General features: G+C 40.0%; 1 protein-coding gene across 5 annotated transcripts in view; it reads left to right on the top strand.

The window, feature by feature from the left end:
* LOC119850826 (sodium channel protein type 5 subunit alpha-like) overlaps positions 1 to 19,696 on the top strand; it is a 320,846-nt gene that overhangs the window by 241,780 nt on the left and 59,370 nt on the right. For all 5 annotated transcript variants that reach the window (XM_043509706.1, XM_043509704.1, XM_043509702.1 and 2 more), the window contains 2 exons: positions 5,603 to 5,723; positions 17,296 to 17,450. In XM_043509706.1, the coding sequence (XP_043365641.1) occupies positions 5,603 to 5,723; positions 17,296 to 17,450 (276 nt within the window). The remainder of the gene's footprint in view (positions 1 to 5,602; positions 5,724 to 17,295; positions 17,451 to 19,696) is intronic.

Below are 19,696 nucleotides of genomic sequence, written 5' to 3'. Positions count from 1 at the left end.
GATCACAAGATAATAAGATCTAGAGATACCATTGGCTGAAGATGTAAGTCTGTCTCTGAAATTGTTTGGTGTGAGGAGTGAAGCCTTCTGCATGTCACCTAATAGTGAGGAGAACCTAATTTCAGGTTTACATTGTGTTAGTCTGTTGTTTTTTCTGCCCCCCTACCTAAACTGTAGGTTTTAATTTCTCTACAGAGAAAGAAACTTGCGCTAAAGTAGGAAATTGGAAAATGATGTCCTTTGTTAATTTTGGACTGAAATTCTATGATTCTATTGGAACATTCTAGCTGTGATATATTCAGCAACATGGTGATAAAACAATAATCCCCATTTCCTCCCTCACCTTTAAATGGGTCCCAGAATACAAATGCCATCTTCATCTAGTAAAATACAACTGCTTCTATTTGTGGCTGTTCGAAAAGAGGTGGAGAAACATGGCAGTATTCCATGGAACACTGGAAATCAAACGGAAGTTCACATCATGCTGTGAATTCCAGCATTAAAGAGTAAAGCCCAAAGGATGCTATTTTTGAAGGTTGGAGTCTGCATGGACATTAAATGCCTAGAGTCCTACTCTTCACAAATAATCTCTGTGAGGTCTCATAGGGCAAATAAGGACAAGGTGATCTATTTGATAAATGTCCTAGGAACTTGTGAGTAGCCATATAAAGTAAGTAATTGTTAGGAAGTCTCTTAACAGATTTGTTAGGCCCAAGAGAGAGGATTTTCAGTGATTCATTCAGTAAGAGGAAGTCATAGGAAATATTGAATATGCTGGGAATAAAACAATGTTGATGTCAGTAAAGAATAAATTATATGATTAAAAATTCATCTCATATGAACTGTCAGAGGCATTTGAGAAATAGAATCATTGATGCTGGAGATGGAAAAAACCTGTTAGGATGATCTAATTAATCTTCTCTATTGAATATTGTCCCGTCTATCTTTAAATGTCTCAAGCAACTGGGATTTCACCATTTCCCAAAGCAGACTGTTCCCCAGTCTAGTAGATCTCATTGGCAGGAATGTTTTCCTGATAACTAGCCTAAATTTTGCCTTTCTGAATTTCATCTCATTATTCATTTGCACTATCATAAATCATTCCTCTTCTTTCATGAATTAATATTTTTTAAATTTTAGAATACATTTATAACTCCACACCCACCCACACCCACACACGCACACACCATTTAGTCTATACTTAACTAAGCTACACATATTAATTATCTTTCTTAATCATTCCTTCAACCAAGCCCTCCATCCCACTAATCATTTTTGTTGTTTTTCTTTCAACTCCTTATTTATCTCATTTTGGTGTTGACACCCAGAATTAGCACAGTATTCCAGATATAGGAACCCAACATCTGCATAGAGAATAAATATTACCTCTGATGTTATGTTTCTGTGTATGCAGTCCAAAATCACATAGGTCTTCTACATTGCTATATCCCACTGTAAACTCATGTCTGATTCGCTTTCCGCTGTTACTACAGGTATATCTTGGAGTCACGGGGGTCCATATTTCTTCTTTCCACTGAATATCTGTACTTCAGTTATCTTTTCCCTAGATGTACTGGTTTGTACTTTTCCAAGACCAGCCTCGTTTTCCATCCATGTTTCTAATCTCTCTTCCTCTGTCCTTGCTGCAGATCACCACTCCTTCCAGTTTAATATAGTCTAGTAATTTTACTGTTCAGTCCCTCTTCTACATCATTCACAAAGATAAGGCTGGACATAATACTGATTAGAGTTAATGTTAAGAGTAGACTTTTGCGTGACACTGAATCAGATGCTTTACTAAGATTCATGTGTTATATCTGTCATTTTCCTGCCATCCACTAATTTTGTGAAATAAGACTGGGATTTCAGGATGCCCATCAACTTTCAATGGGAGTTAGACATCCTGACACCCTGAAAGAACTTGCATTTTGGCGCCTCGGCCACTGCTGTATCCCCAGGCTCCCCACCAACCCACCCCTGCTGCCTGCCCCAGCCCACCCCCCATCTCCCCTGTTCCGTGGACCCACAGCCTCCCTGGGCTCCACCCTCATAACCCCAGACTCCTGTGCCTTCCCCATCAATCCCCCCATTATCCCTGGCCCCTGCTGCCTCCACGGGCTACCACCCCAAATTGCCCTGAGCTCCCTTCCATGGCTTCCCACCGCAGGCTTGCCCCATTCCTTGTCTCTTGACTATGGTGCCCCTTGACCACAGTGTCCTGAGCAGTTGCCTGAGCTGACGCAGGCTGGTGAGACTGGCTGTGGGGCTGTAAAATTGCTGTGTAGTTGTTTGTGCTCTGGCTGGAGCCTGGACTCTAGGATCCTCCCCGCTCATGGGGTCCCAGAACTCAGGCTCTAGCCCGAGAGCCTAAACATCTACACAGCAATTTTTAGCCCCACAGCCCAAGTTCTGCCAACCAAAGTCAGCTGACCTAGGGTAGCCATGGCCGTTCCACAGGTCTTTTATTCCAATGTAGATGTATCCCTAGTGGCCTTTAGGGGAGACCTTACCCCAGTGGAAGATCTGGCATAGCAGAGTTCTGTTCTGCCAAGTCTCCTCCATTCATGCCCTGCCCCTGACATGCCTTCTCTTTCTCCTTATGCCAAGGCAGTTGGCACAGGAGGTGACAGCTATCCCAGCAGTATGCCAGTAAAGGGAATTCCCCAGCCCAAAGCCATTTTACAATGCTGTGGTGCACGATGGCCTTGATGGTCTAGAGAATCCACCCTTAAGCCTTTATAAATCTATCTACAGTTCGTGGTTCCATTGTCCTCTAGGAGTTTACTGATTTTGTTCTCTTAATATTTATTCCATTACTTTAATAAAGATCTACAAACAAAGACTTAATGAATGGCAATTGCCAGGGTAATTCTCCTTTCCGTTCTTCAAAGCTCAAGACTGTATTTGCTATTGTGTAGTCTTCTTGTTTCTTCCCACTTTTCCATGAATGTTCAGTAATGATTGTCAGTGGTATGTTAATTAAGTTTATCAATGTCCTTTGTGGCCTAGAATGTATATTGTCTGAACCTGCAGATTTGTGTATGTTCAGTTGTTCTCAGTTTGTCTTTACTTGCACTTATTATTTTTACATGGTCTTCCTCACTTCTTACTAGGTCAGAATTCTGTTATTTTTCATGTTGAACATAGATTTTAAAAAGGAGATAATTATCTTCATCATTTTTGAGTTGTCATTAATGACATCTCCTTCATCAAATGTTACTTTGTCTCTAGAAAATATCTTTCCCTCCTTATTCCTTTTCGCTAGACGAGTCAGGAATTTTTATAAAAATGATTTTTTAATGAAAAATGCCATTTTTGGCAAAATTGAAATGTTTAGAAAAGCATGTCGATTTTTTGACAGTTTTGTTAGGAAAACAATGAAATGCACTATTTTGATAATGCTAAAATATCCTCTTTAAACATTTTCAGAATGGAACATTTCGATTATTCATTTCAAAATATCTTTTTGAAATGAATTTTTTTATATAAAAATTTTAAAAAGTTTTAAAGGAGTAAAATCAGAAAGGAATGTTTTAGTTTTATCAAAGCAAAATGTTTGGATTGACTTCAAACAAAAAATGGAATTTTATTTTGTGGGAAATTTCAAAATTTATTCTTTTCATCCCATTTCTGGCTAATATTAACTCAATTGTCTCTTTTGCTGGTCTTTTCTTTCTCCTACATGCCCTTCCTCTCTTTTTCTCCTGATTCTTGGGTGGTTGCTTCCATTCTTTTCCATTCCCCGAACAGATCCTCAGATTTTGTCCAGTATCTTCTGAAGCCACTATTGCTGTTGCTTATTCTTTAAATGCTTAAAAAGCACTATCTATTCTACTTAACTACTCCCCATCTGCCTTTCACACTGGTGTATTTAATGCTTCCCCCTAGCTCCCTCCCTCCATATAACTTCCTTATAGATTTCCTAATTCTTCAGTATGTACTTTCCAGAAATCTAATACAATTGTACTGCTGCATTCTGTGAATCCCTTACTCCTCCCATGCTGAACTCCTGTGGGTACTGGTACCAAACTCAGTCTGTTCTCGCAATCTGACACTTTCTCTCTACTGGTGAGAAGTACATCCAAAATGGTTTCTCTTCTAGTTGGAGTTTCTACTTTCTTAATGATAAAGTTGTCTTGTCATGTATGTAACTTAGGAAGCATTTTAACAATGCACGTTTGGCTGTGTTTACAACCCAACAGGGAAATGGGCAAATAAAATCCCTCCCGAATGGGTACCCAGTGGTTCTGACTGCGCTGAAAGTTGGTGCAGCATTTTTTCCATTCTTGTTCTCATCTAGTCTTGGTAGTCTCTAGACACTCAGCCATTCTCATATTTTCATTCTGAATAGGGATTTTTAGAAGCGTTGCCCAATTAAGTCTGTGATTAACTTTATTTTTGCCCTCTCTCTTGAAATGATATTTTTCTGCTTTTTAATTGTTTGTAAACAATTTTCACAGGGAATTCAGAGAATTGTAAACCCTGTCCAAGATTATGGCCTGTGGGGTGTTGTAATTAATTGCAGATGAATAGGTTTCGTCCCACTTTGTAAGCATTTCTGGAGTTATCAATCGAGTCTATTTTAATACAACTTTAGCTTCTGCTTTAATTTGGCTGTAGATTTTACATGGTACATTGGAAAGCAGAAGACTCATTTTCACATTAATAATAAGTATTAAATTGTTCTATTGTTTAACTGCATGATCATCTTCATTAAAAATAGCTTGCATACACATCCCACCTTTCACCCGAGTATCTCAAAGTACTTTACAAGCATGGGTAAGTATTATTATCTCATCTTATGGATGGACATAATAGTATTAAAAACTGAGGCTCAAATAGGTTCAATGGTTTATTAGAAATTACAGTGAGTCACTGAAAGAAGAACCTATGTCTCCTGACAGTTATTGTTTTGTATTATTGTATTGCCTGGTAGACCCTAGCCAGCATTGGAGCTCCATTGTGACAGGCACTATTACAACACATCATATGACACACTCTGCCCTTTAGAGTTTATAATCTAAACAGACAAGACAGGTGATGCTTCAGGAAAAGGAATTATTATCCCCATTTTACAGATGAGGAACTGATATGTAGAGAGATGCCGTGTCACCTTGGACAAGTTTCTGAAACTCCCAGACCCAGGAATGAAATAGATCTCCTAATCAAGTACCTTAACACCTAGACCACATTACCTCATAACAAGGTTGCATGCTCTGTTCCAGTGCATGAGGTCTGAGGAAAGGACATATGCCACACAAAAACTGCTAGGGGCTCTCCCATGCTAAATCTCAAGATATGATTATGTCACAAAAAAGAGCTTTGTTTTAATGAATAGGTAAAGTTTTAAAATACCTCTCAAGTTTTATCTTATGAATAATTTTGTTGTAGATAACATGGTGATGGGCTGACAATAAACACACAGAGGAACAGGTAGAATTATTATCACAGATGATGGATGCTATATACAATGCATGGCAGTTTTTTCCTTTGTTATAATTCTTTGCTGAGATATTGTTCAGCTGAATTCAAAACATAGCAGCTTCCTTACGGGAAAATTGATCAATTTGTTCTCCTCATCTTTGCCCCTGTTGCCCACAAGCTTGATGAAATCAGTCTCTCTGAAGGGAGCACAGTGGATTTGGGAAATTCTGCAGAGCTACTGGAACAGATCCCTGACTTGGCTGAAGAGTTAATGGAACCTGAGAACTGTTTTCCAGAAGGTAAGGACCTGCTTACTTCACTGTGATTATAAAGTGAGAATGCTCCTGTTCTCCTATCAAACATGTCTCCACATTAACACCAAGGTGTTCTGGCTGTTTGCATTAGTATTTCACCGATGCACTTCATTTAACAGATACTGTTATGCTCCAAACACATACGCAATAGGCAGCAGTTACTTGTTAACATTTGTCTGTGAATTTCTAAAGCCTGATAAGACTGGATGCCTAAATTGCTGCACGGCTTTTAGCTTGATAGGCTTTTTGCATCATACTTTGTGCTGTGCAGCTTATTTTATAAAGTTATTTTGACCTGGCTTTGTGTCTTCAAAGACGTGTGTATACTCAGAATTGGTACAGAACTAATCTGAGCTCACTGGAAAGTAATGGGTTAGTAGATACCACTTAGAAAGTTCATGATTCCCAGGAATTGGTTTGTATTTATTTTCCTGTCTGCTCCTTACTGTTGTTTGAAAGTAACTAAAATATACTGTAAAAGACATTAAGATTAGCATGCTCGCTAACTTTGATCTGACAGATGGTATGATACAAATGGGGCATTCAAGTAAATTATATTAGATAGTATTCTAATGCTTTTATTTATCCATCTTTAATATCAAAATATGCCAGCATTTTACCAATTTAAACTCCACCCATCACTGAATTGCAGGGATAAAGCATAACAACTGTATTGAGAGCCCGTAGCTTTAGCTAAATCTTTGAGGGAAATGTCTCTCACCTGTGGTTTCTTCTCAAAGTAAGTTTCTATTCCAATTGATTTTTCAATTAGATTCCACAGTTCCATTAGTTCTTTGTGGGGGGAAGAAGGTTGGGTGAATTTTAGTTAATCAATGAGTTATATTCCTTTGAAAATTCAAGGAGTATTATACTCAGAAACAGGGCAGCTCAGATGGGATCAGACAGGGATAATTTCTAGGGTATTTGAGAGCATGTGAAATCAGCAAAAATATGTGTCTGAGTGTGAGAGAGATGATTGAATGAGGTAAGGGAGCCCTGCAGAGCTTACAAATGTCTCTAGGACCTAAATATTTTCTTGGCAGCTCTGCTTAAAAGCAATAGTCAGAGAGTAATGCAGTTAACTGAAGATAGCATGCTGCTATGCTGCAACTATTCCAGTCAATACAGTAGATTAGATGTGGTATTTCCATTCTCTCATAATAGACTTCTTATTGAGGCCAGTGAGCAGTGAGCCCTATTCCTTACTGCAAAGTTGCAATTATAGTTGCACACAAAAATCCTACATTAAAAGAACATTATTATAGTTGCAAAGTCAAGCACTCAAAAGTTAGGAGTGCCTGAATTAAGTTTGCTCATGCTTCATGGTACAATCTTTAATTAGAAGATAACTAGGGCCCTACCAAATTCCTTACCCTATCACTGACTATAACTAGGGCCCTACCAAATTCACAGCCATGAAAAACGCATCACATACCATGAAAACTTGTCAATTAATTACCAAAATCATGTTATCCCATCATACCATCTTCTCCATAAACTTACCGAGTTTTTAATCTTAAAGCCAGATAGGTCTTTTGCCCCCACTGCTTCCCTTGGAAGGCTATTCCTTGGAAGGCTATTCACTCCTCCGATGGTTAGAAACCTTCATCTAATTTCAAGTCTAAACTTCCTAATGACCAGTTTATATCCATTTGTTCTTGTGTCCACATTGGTACTGAACTTAAATAATTCCTCTCCCTCTCCGGTATTTATCCCTCTGGTATATGTTTAGAGAGCAATCATATCTCCCCATAACCTTCTTTTAGTTAGGCTAAACAAGCCAAGCTCCTGGAGTCTCCTTTCAAAAATAGCTAAAAATGGTTAACTGAGAATATTCCTAGGCCATTAAAAATGAATCCAGGGTGAGGTCAGTCCTCTGGCAACTAGTAAATTCTAGCTAGCTAGGGAGTAGAGCTGGATGAAATTTTTCAGACTAATCGTTTATTAGCCAAAAAATGCAGCATTGGGTTGACCAAAACTGTCTGTGAATTTGATATGCCTATTTAAGTTTCAGGAAGAGAGGCTCACTGCAGAAGACCCTACAGCTCAGAGGTTCGGACATTCAGCTTCAGCATGGCAGACACAAGTTCAAATCCCTCCTCTTCATTAGGCGGAGGGGGAATTGAACTGGATCTCCCACATCTTGTGGGAGTGCTTGAACAATGGGGCTACAGGGCAGGCAACAGTTCTTTCTCCAGTGGCGTGGTGAATGGCATTTCAACTCAAAACGTTTTTGTTTTGTTTCATCAAGAAAACCAAAAAAATTGTGATTTGGTTCAGTCCAAAATGAATTTTCTTCTTCTTCAGCCAGTGGGGACATTCTTGCATCCAGTTAGTGTGAAAGCAGCATCCGCTCAGTGCCAGCTATTTTGGCATTTTTTCCTCCAGATACATTGCAACACTATTGTGCTGTTACTTCCACTGGAACGTGCTCTCTCTGCATTGCTAGCAGAATTGCAACTGATGCATTATCTTCTGTGCCTCAGAGAAAGTCATTTAAAGAGAACCTCTGGTCCCAGTTTTCTCCTCACTCCGAGTCTAAGAGGGGAGCAATTTCTCTTTGAGCACTTTCATGTGTAAATTTCCCAGCTATAGACTCTTTAAACTTAGCAATAGGCTCAAAAAATATCTTCAGAGGAATTGATGGAGTGGATGCTCTGCTCAGCAAGCACTTAGTACCAACTAACAAGATCTCTGTTTTGTTTTGCTTAAATCATTGACTTCCATGAAAGTATATGATATCCACTACTTGATGTTTTAGAAACAATTAATGTAGATATCATGGCTGGATAATTTAGTGGCAAGGTGAAATAAATCTGAATATCATCTGAATAGCAGTGAAAACTCAAGTCACAATCCCTAATAATTGCAGCTAGTGGCAATTTATAAATACAAAAGAGAAAAAGGACCTCTGATACATCCCTGAAAAACACTGCAGCACAAATCTTAAACTGACCCATAAAGTCTGTCACCAGATGATGTTTCAAATATGATTAAAACCAAGCCAAGGCTAGCAAAAGACTCTGAACATGCCAACAGGATACAGTGATTAACAGTGTCAAATATTGCCAAGAGGTCCAAAGAAACTAGAACAGAAAGAGACCTGGATTGGTTGCATTCAGTTGACTGTTGGGTGCCTTCCACACAACAATCTTTGTATTATGGTGTTGTCTGAAACCTGGGAGAGAGAAAGTTAGTAGTTGACTTTGAATGACTCTTCAAATATTTTAGATGGAAAGCATCAGATTTGAGAGTAGACTAAAGTTAGACATCTCCTCAGCTAGTGAAGTTGGCTTCTCCCACATAGGCCTTATTATTATTGCATGTTTAAAATGTGATGGAACAATTCAAAATTAAATGGATACATTCACAACCTTGTATTTTTAAATGCCTTCAAAGAAGGGAATAGGGGTGGAGGGAATCTGTAGTCTGCAAACCCATTTGCACTGAATCATATGGGTAAATTGTGGCTTTGTAACAAGCCCATGTGTGCATTATCCCAAGAGCAGCCCACGACATAGATTGTGATTCAGAGACCCTTTTTCTGGGTTTGGGGGTGGAAGGGAAATTACCCTGTGCCAGCCACTATGTGGTACGGCCTACGGCCCCGGATTTGCCAGTAAAGCTGTGCTAGCCAGTGCATTTATGGAGCAACAACTCCACCCAGTCCTGTCCACATGCATGGGAGGGAGGACACAGTGGGTCTCTGCAGACAATTGGGAGTGCCTTGCATCTCATCTCCTCTTCTGCACAGGTCTGGCCATAATCTGGCCCATAGCAAACCTGCTTGGAAAAAATATGTTATTGCAGAGTTCTAAGTATATGACTGTAGGAGTTTATATTTTTGGGGGGTTCTATGGCCTGTGTTGTACTCAAGGTCACATTAGATTATGACAATGATCCCTTCTGGCCTTGGAATCTATGAATCAGTGAATTACATAAATGCTGGTACATCCTTACATGTTCTACAGCAGCCCAAATGTATTGTTCAAATATAGTAAACTTTTATTGTGTTGAAAAGTGAGTGTAATTAGGACCTTATGCCAAAAGGTAACTACAAAATGGCTTTAATGTAAATATATCAATAGACCAAATATAGTCTACCAAATATTACTCAAGTGCAAATTATTCTGTGCCATGTAAAAAATTAATCTGTTTTCTCTATTTACAACAGATAATCAGCATTCCAGTCCAACTGATGCAGTTTTGACTGTTGTATTTGTATTTAAATGTATTTCTAGGTATTAAATAACTGTGGATTTTTAACAAAGGGTCTACAGAAAGCCATAGTGTGATTACAAATCAAGTTTTTAGTGTGACGACATGCTTGTGTTTTAGCCTGTAAGGTAATATATTAATATAATATAGCTCACTGTAATGAAGATACTTGCATCAGAATGTACAAAGATAGTGAGACTGGGTCTGATAGCTCTATAGTTTCTAGTTATCTTAACAGGAGATTTGCAGATTGGAAAACTTGAATGCAAACAAGAATATTTACACCAGCTGCATTGGAAATTTGCTATTGCTTTTTCCATAATTCATTTGTCATTATTGCAGACATTTGAGTAAGAGCTTTCTCTCTTACAATCTAGCACTGCCTTCTACCTGTACCTGCAGTGAAGTCTGCTGTATAGGACACATGCACTCTGCTCACACTCTACTCACAGGAAAGCTATTGTCAGGTCACAAATTTAGCATTATGTAATTTATGATTTCAATACAGGAGACCACAGTGAGAGAAGGGAATAACTCAGTAGTTATGAAAAGCAGACAAAAAAGTAAATGACATTGTTAGACTGATGCATTTGGAAATGTTCCCAGGTGAAAAGGTCCCTCTTTTAGTCAGAAATTACATGGACTGTTCTGATATGAATTGAAAACACAGCCATTGTTCTTGGGCCAAATTCACCACTATACAAATCAGTGCAACTTTATTGATTTAACAGGCACTGTCTTACACTAGCAATGGATTTGGCCCTCTCTCCTTTGCCACTCCATGCTTAAACTACTGTATGGGAAACCAATGAGGCAGCAGGGTATATGCCCAGAGAAAGAAACGTAGGTGCCTAAGGAATTTCTACTGCAAAAACTTTATTTAGCTGTCTACGGGGTTAGGTGGCAGCTGAGTAGGAGTTTTATGAATACTAATGGTGCCTAAATCTGGGATTTAAGTGCCTAAAGTGTCAGGTCCCTAAGTCTCTTTGTGACTCTAGAACTAAGTGCCTAAATCACTTTTGAAACTGAGACATAGGCTTCTACAGCATTAAGGCATTTTTGCAAATGTTTCCCTTAATCTTGTTCCTTGTGTTCCTAATGGACAGATATTCACATGACACAAATTGCCATCACTGATCACTCTTTTAGCAGTGTCAGCCAGAAGAATGGAATGGCTGTGGAGACTGAACTAGCCTTTTGCCCCAAGACAAGGCTTTAGGAATGAAATGTTTGATGGGGTGGAACCTTCCCTCGTTCAAGCTGTACATGATCTGTAAAGAGGTAGAGGACTTCAGTCTCCTTTACCATCAAACTGGCATCTTTTACCAACACTAAATTCTTTTAAAATATTTTATTAATTTAATGTTCTTAAAATTGGACCTGGAATTGATCAAGTACCAGAATGAAACTATACAAGGAATAGTCTGGGCTGTGCTTGTGCAGAGCTCTGTTTGCTGGAGACATTTGGAGGTGGGAGGAATTTAAGCTGAAATGGTCAAGAGGCTACTGCAATCACGTCACAGCTGCCCACTTCAGGATTACCTTAGTGGAACTTTCCACATTGACATGCCCTTGGCAGGTCCCTTTTATGGCTGACGAAACCCCCTTTCCAAGGACATCCTTTCCTTCCCATCTCTTGATGACTATCATTTCTATATGCAATAACACAGCATTCCAGAACATTGCAAGATAGCCTGAATTGTCTTGTTTGACCATTTCTTTTACACTTCAGATGTAAGTTAGTAACCTGCACCATCTTTTAGCTACTGAAGGATTTGGCATATGATATTTTATTACCTTAGGGACTGATCATGCTTCCATTGAACTTAGTAGCAAAAGTCCCTTTGTCTTCAATATTGGGAGCAAAATTGGGGTCTGTATCTTGCTTTTCAGAACCACAGTAATTTCTAGGGCATGTCTCCTCTAGGAAATCTTATTGTATGTTAAGTAGTCTAATTAGTTGACATAATGGTGGCAGATCATCATAGACAAGGTAAATTATGGTCAGCTCCTCATAGTCATGAATTCCTACTGAAGGCAAACCTGAAGATGCAAGAAACAAGCTTTTAAACCAGGGAGATGGGGTTGTCCATTCCCATTTACACCAGTCTTTCTGGCATAGTGGACGGTTGTCAAGAATGTTAGGAAAAGCCAATGTATTGAAGGATGGGGATAGTTGTGTGTGTCTCAGTTTAGGACAACTGTACCTGTATTCCCCCTTGTGTGGTCCACCAAGGACACCCATTCTTAGGTTTATGGCTCCCCAGCCATTGACTCTCTTGGAAAACACGTCTCTCTTCCTCTTCACTGGATTATTTCCAGGCTGCAAAGCCTCCTGCCTACACTGTGAATTCCCTAGCAAAGTCAGACTGCATAAACCTGCCGGCTTTACTTATTTTCTCAGAGACGGTAAACAGTGTAGTTGCCCACAGTTAAGCAACCACACTTTTAGCACTTTCTAAGCAAGCACATTTATTCTTGAGATAAAAGTATTACAGAGAAAACATGTTTAAAACAATGAAAGAACCTACACCAGAAATCACCCCCTTGACTCCAAAAAGGGCTCTGGCCAGTGAATAGTCCTTCATATCCCACCCAGGGGTTTTCCTGTGCTTAATAGTTCATCACTCCTTTTGCTCAGAACATGAACACTCACAAATCCGTGAGTTACTTCTTTATACAGTTTTGAGGTCTTTGATCTATCCCCATGTAACAGGTGATCTACAGACAAAAGATCTTGCAAAGGTTAAAAGATTGAGTTCTTGCTTAATTGGAGTAGGGGCATTTGCATTTGCATACTGGGTCAGATCATGGTCCATCTTGCCCAGTATTCTGTCTCTAACAGTGCTTGAGGAGAAGTGTATAGAACCGGGCAATGTTGGAGTGATCCACCTCTGGTTTACACTTTTGGCTTCTAGTAGTCAGAGGTTTAGGGATGTTCCAATGATGAGGTTGAATCCCTGACAATCTTGACTAATAGCAATTGATAGATCTATACTACCTCAGCTTACCCACTTCTTTTTTGAGCTCAGTTATACTTTTGGCCATCACTACATCCCATAGCAATGAGTTCCACAGGTTAGTTGTCCATTGTGTGAAAAAGTACTTCCTCTTGTTTGTATTTAACTTGCTGCCTATTAATTTCATTGGGTGACCCCTGGTTTTTGTATTGTGCGAAAAGGTAAATACACTTCTCTATTCACTTTTTCCACACCATTCATGATTTTATAGACCTCTGTCATATCCCCTCTCAGTCATCTCTATTCTAAGATGAACAGCCCTAATCTTTTTCATTTCTCCTAGTATGGAAGCCATTCCATACCATTGACCATCTGTGGCAGGGCACTCCAGGGGAAGCCCTAATAAGCTCCTGCCACTCCAGGTCCAATTGGGGGAAATGGGTTGGGGCTGGGCCACTAGCTAGGACTGGCCTGGAAACTGGCCACACCTGCCAGCCTTGTTAACCGGGGCAAAAAGCTTGGGCGGAAGTGAGTCCGGGGGGGAGGGGTGGAGACCAGGAGGGGAGAGTAGGCTCAGAAGGAGCCAGGAGGCTTGTTGCCACTGAGGCCTGTGCTAGGCCAAATCTGTAAATAATCAGTAAATAGTTGGAGCTTGATGGTGGGGACCAGACACAGGAATAAAGAGCACGGATGTTGCACCAGCTTGAAGTGGTCCTGACTCATTGGGGAGCGGGACCAGGAGGCTGAACCCAGCAGGGCACGGTGAGCAGCCCTGTTACACCATCCTTGTTGCTCTTCTCTGAAACTTTTCAAGTTCCACTATATCCTTTTTGAGGTGGGGTGACCAGAACTCTACACAGTATTCCAGGTGTGGATGCACCATGGATTTATATAGTGGTATTAAGATATTTTCTGTCTAATTTTCTCTCCCTTTCCTGATAGTTCTAACATACTGTTAGGCTTTTTGATTGCTGCTGTGCATTGAGCAGATGTTTTCAGAAAACTATCCTCGGTGACTCCATGATCTGTTTCTTGGGTAGTAACAGCTAATTTAGACCCCATCATTTTACACGTATAGCTGAGATTATGTTTTACAATGTGCATTACTTAGCATTTATCAACATTGAATTTCATCTGCCATTTTGTTGCCCTGTCACCCAGCTGCTCCCTGCAGCTCCCATTGGCCGGGAACAGTGAACCACGGCCACTGGGAGCTGCGGGCGGCCGTGCAAATGTAAACAAACTGGCGACCCGCCAGCGGTTTACCCTGACAGTCCGCAGGTTGCCCACCACTGATGAAAACTGACCATTTATTCCTACTTGTTGTTTCCTATCTTTCAACCAGATACTGATCCATGAGAAGAGAGAGATTCAAGAGATCCATCCTTCCCTCTTATCCCATGGCTACTTAGGGCATGTTTACACTTACAACGCTGCATCGGCGCTGCTGCACCACTGTAGTGCTTTAATGAAGACGCTCTAAACTGAGGGGAGACAGCTCTCCCATCATTTTAGTTAATCCATCTTCCTGAGAGGCAGTAGCTATGTCAGTGAGAAAAGCTCTCCCACCAAAATAGCGCTGTCTACATGGGGTGTTAGGCTGGGATAAGTACGTTCCTCAGGAATATGGATTTTTCACACCCCTGAGCAATGCAGTTATACCGATATAGGTTGGTATTGTAGACCAGACCTTAGTTTCAATAAGAGCCTTTGGGGAGGGACTTTATCAAAGACATTCTGAAAATCTAAGTACAGTATATTGACTGGATCACCCTTATCCACATGCTTGTTGACTCCCTCAAAGAATTATCATAGATTGGTGAGGCATGACTTCCCTTTACAAAAGCTGTGTTGGCTCTTGCCCAACAAATTGTGCTTTTCTTTGTGTACAATGATTCTATTCTTTACAATCATTTATATCAGTTTGCCTGTTACAATAGACTCACCAGCCTGTAATTGTCAAAATCTCCTCTGGAGTCCTGTTTAAAACTCGATGTTACATTAGCTACCTTTCAGTCATCTGGTACAGAGACTGATTTCAGTGACAGGTTACTACAGTTCTGTAATTTCATTTCTTAGTCCCTTCAGAACTCCTGGTAAATACCATCTCATCCTGGTTACTTACTACTGTTTAACTTACCCATTTGTTCTAAAACCTCTTCTCCTGACACATCAATTTGGGACAGTACTTCAGATTTGTCAGCCCAAGAGAATAGCTGTGATGTGGGTATCTCTCCCATATCCTCTGCAGTGAAGACTGATGCAAAGAATTCATTTAGCTTCTCTGCATTGGTCTTGGTCTTGTCTTTCTTGAGTGCTCCTAGAACACCGCTGTCGTATAGTGGTCCCACTGCCTGTTTGGCAGGCTTCCTGCTTCTGATGTACTTAAAAAATTCTTATTGATAGTTTTTTCATCTTTAGCTAGTTGCTTCTCACATTTTTTCTTGGCCTGCCATATTATACTTCTACATTTTACTTGCCAGAGTTTGTACTCCTTCCTATTTTCTTGATTAGGATTTGACTTCCAAATTTAAAGAATGCCTTTTTGCCTCTAACAGCCTCCACTACTTAGCTGGTTAGTCATGGTGGTATTCTTTTGGTTCTCCAACTGTCTTTTTTGATTTGGGTATATATTTAGTCTGAATCTCTATTATGTTGTTTTTAAGTGGCCTCCCTGCTGCTTGCAGGCATTTTACCCTTGCGACTGCTATTTTTATCTTCTAACTAGCATCCTCATTCTTGTGTAGTTCCCATTTTTAAAGTTAAATGTCACTGTGATGGAGGTTTTTTTGGTATTTCCCCCTCTACAAGGATGCTAAATTTCATTACATTATGGTCACTATTACAGAGCAGTTCAGCTCCGCTTAGGACTAAATCAAGCATTGCTTTTCCCCTTGTGGGTTCCAGGACTAGCTGCTCCAAGAAGCAGTCGTTTATGGTGTCTAGAAATGTTATCTCTGTGTCATGCCTTGAGGTGACATTTACCCACTCAATAGAGGATAGTTGAAGTCACATATTATTACTGAGTTTTCTGGTCTTGTAGCCTCTCTAACCTCCTTTAGATCGCTTAGTATTTCACAATCACTGTCATTATCCTGGTCAGGTGGCCAGTGTATATTCCTACTGCTATACTCTTACCATTCAGTAAGGTTTGTCCAGGATATTGCAGGAAATTGCCAAACCTGTTACACTTTGTATCTATTTTAGGTACTTATATGGACCTTCTTTTCTGTAGTATCAGAGTGCTTCACAATCTTGAATGTATTTATGCTCACAACACCACTATGAGGTAGGGAAGTACTATTATCCCCCCTTCACAGATAGGAAACTGAGGCACCGCGAGTCAAAGGACTTGTCTATATTTGAAAGGAGGGTTCTCTCGTCACAGCAGGTAATCCACCTTCTTGAGAGGTGGTAGCTAGGTTGACAGAAGAATTCTTCAGTCTATACAAAGAAAAAGAGTACTTGTGGCACCTTAGAGACTAACCAATTTATTTGAGCATAAGCTTTCATGAGCTACAGCTCACTTTATCGGATGCATGCTGTAGCTCATGAAAGCTTATGCTCAAATAAATTTGTTAGTCTCTAAGGTGCCACAAGTACTCCTTTTCTTTTTGCGAATACAGACTAACACGGCTGCTACTCTGAAACCTGTCAGTCTATACAGGGACATAGGTGGGTTTAACTATGCTGTTCAGAGGTGTGGATTTTTCAGACCCCTGAGTGACATAGTTATGCCAACCTAATTATTTAGGGTAGGCTAGGCCGAAGTGACTTGCCCAAAGTCACACAGAAAACCTGTGGTAGAGCACATTTGAACTCAGCTCTCCTGAGTTCTAGGTTGGTACCCTAACCACTGGGCCACACTTTCTGTCTGAGGCCTGAAACCTTTGTACTTCGGAACAACCTACCCTCACCTCCCTTTGATCAAATTGTCTTTTTTTTAATTAATAACTTCTGTGGTACCTTCATGCCAGGAATCTGCCATCACCAAAGCTGAGAATGGTATTGAGAGTACTGGTAATACACCACCAAGAATCATTAGATCGATCCTGCTACACTGTTTGTGACTAAACAACATAGCATGATAGGCCTGGTAGCACTGGTAAAGCATTACCAGTACTCCCGACACGATTAAAAACTAGTGGAAGGAAGCTCCAGAAAGAACTGGCATCTTTAAGTGGTTTTGATCATTCTTTGGTACTGGGGTAGAAGCAGGAGTAGATAAGGAGAAACAGAGAAGAGGATGACAGAAAAAAGAAAGAGGAAAGAGTTTGCAATGTCTCGAAGCTTTCTAATATTCCCAGGTCTGAGAAATACACATGGTGGTCTCTGGGCATTAAATATTCTTGACTGTTTCTTTTTTTTCCCCCTTTCAGTCTGTGTCAGATTCTTCCCTTGCTGTTCAGTGGACACCACAACATTTGCAGGCAAAATTTGGTGGAGGCTGAGGAAAACCTGCTACAGAATAGTTGAACACAACTGGTTTGAAACTTTCATCATATTCATGATCCTGCTGAGCAGCGGCACACTGGTAAATTTAGCATAATCTCTCATTAGGTTTAAAGTGTATGTGTATCTAAAGGAAGGAGATGATGGGCTAGTTACATTCCACTTCAGGAAAACTCAGCCCTTGCTGCTTATTTCCCTAAAGATGGTTAGTTTGGGAATAAAACTTGTCTTATCCATTGATAAATTCATTGTCTTGTCTCAACATTTTACAAAGATATTCACTAAAAACTTAAGGCCAGACCCTTCCACTCTTCCTCCCATGCAGTAGTACTTTACTCCATGAGTAGTCCAATGGCAGCCAAACACCACATGAGTTAGGGGAGCTCAGAGATGGAGCAGTAGTTGTGAAAATTGTCTTCGTCACGTGTCGGTTTCTTGAAGACTGGACTGTTGCATTCTGAAGGAATGTTGGGAGATTGCCCTTTGCTGCCTTTCACTAGCTCAAAGGGACATGAATCTCTTTCTTAATGTGTGACACAAATGTTCCTTAGAGCATGGGGTTCAGAAGCAGGTCCAGGAAGGTCGGGCCCACCGTCCCTTTCTCTTATGCTGGCAGGGAAAGGGAGAGATCTGAAAATATTTTTTTCTGTTGTAACATGGGATTACCATATGGAAAGGATTAAGAACCACACCTTTATTGCTTCCATACATGTGATGTTACCAAACTCAATCAATCCTGGCTGGATGATTATTGCCCTGAGTTCTACTTTGGGATCCTCTGCCACAGAGGTTTCACCCCATACTCAAATTATCTTTTATGCAAAGTAGGGTGAGAATCTTTGGCTGTTCAGAATGCTAGCATTCGACTTTTGGCTTATGTGTATTGGGCTGATGAACCAGTTTGCTACTGTATCTGGAACAATGATACAGGCTCTGTATACATGGACTGGGTTTGGAATTGATCATTGTACCATTCATTCATCCCCAATTTTTCTTTCCCTTTTTGCATCCGATGAAGTGAGCTGTAGCTCATGAAAGCTTATGCTCAAATAAATTTGTTAGTGTCTAAGGTGCCACAAGTACTCCTTTTCTTTCTTTCCCTTTTGTGTTCCCCACAGTCCACATTCAGGTAAAAAAAGATCAGCACATTTGCAATTGTTCATTTAGGCCCTGATCCTACAAGCACCTCTGCACATGGGTGACTTTACTCACGTGAGGAACACTACTGAAGTCAACGAGACTCCTCGCAGATGTAAAGTTAAGCATACGCAGATGTCTTTGCAGGATGGGGTCTTTATTTTGTTATTTAGAAACAACATGCTAAAAACTCTCTGTCACTAAACCAGTTCAAACACAAGAGAGTATTGTAAATTTAGAATATAAAATATCAGTGTCCTACTGCTAAATATCTGGTTAATTTAAAAATATTTTCTCGGGAAAAAAAGTTAAATTATGAGCAAAACCCTATGTGTTTATTTTATTTTTGCCATGCCTATTATTTCATATCTTCAATAGATGTTGAATGGGGTAGTAATAGTTTGCACTAGCTCTGTGCAGCATAGCGCTTTTTCCTTGGATCTCAAAACATTTTACAAATGTTAACTAAACCAATCAACATGCCTGGGAAAGAAGTATTATTATCCCCAATGTACAGATGTGTAAACTAGAAATAAGGGTTAACTAGCTTAGCCAAGGTCACATAGCCAGTCAGTGATAGGGTAAGGAATAAAATGAGAAATCACTGTAATTACCTGTCCCCTGCTCTATGCTCTATTCCTTAAAAAACATGGTCTTCTAGAGTGAAGGGGCCATACGATAGTGCATTGATAATACTGGTGTAAAAACTCTTCAGACTTGATCAGATTGAATATATTGTTTGGACTGTACTGGGGAAATCTGGAAAATGGTTTTGGAATGTTTTGTAATAAATTAACCCCCTAACAAGCTATTAATACTCAAAAAGCCTGTGTGGAGTTTATTTGAGAAGCCCCTTGAAGAAGGAGGAAACCAAGGCAGGGCACCTCAGGCCCCAAGGACATGCATGGGAGGCAGTCACTCAGTTACAAAGATTTTCAAAAGTGCATAAGGGATTTAGAAGCACAACTCCTGTTGCTGCATCAATGCTTTTGAAAATCTCCCCCAAAATCAATTTGCTGTATAAAAATAAAGGAAAATGAATACAGCCTTCATGCCTAGGTTTTCCTTCTATTTAACAGTCGGGTTATCCAGAAAAGACATCTCCATTATGTAAATCCTAATATTTTTGCTTGACTACCAAGATACAGTTTTAAGTTCATCTTCATGAAGAAGAATTGCCCTCAGGAAAAC

This window comes from Dermochelys coriacea, chromosome 2, assembly GCF_009764565.3.
Source record: "Dermochelys coriacea isolate rDerCor1 chromosome 2, rDerCor1.pri.v4, whole genome shotgun sequence".
Lineage (NCBI taxonomy): Eukaryota > Metazoa > Chordata > Testudines > Dermochelyidae > Dermochelys > Dermochelys coriacea.
The sequence above is the reverse complement of the archived record's forward strand: the minus strand, read 5'-3'. Positions and strand labels throughout refer to the sequence as shown.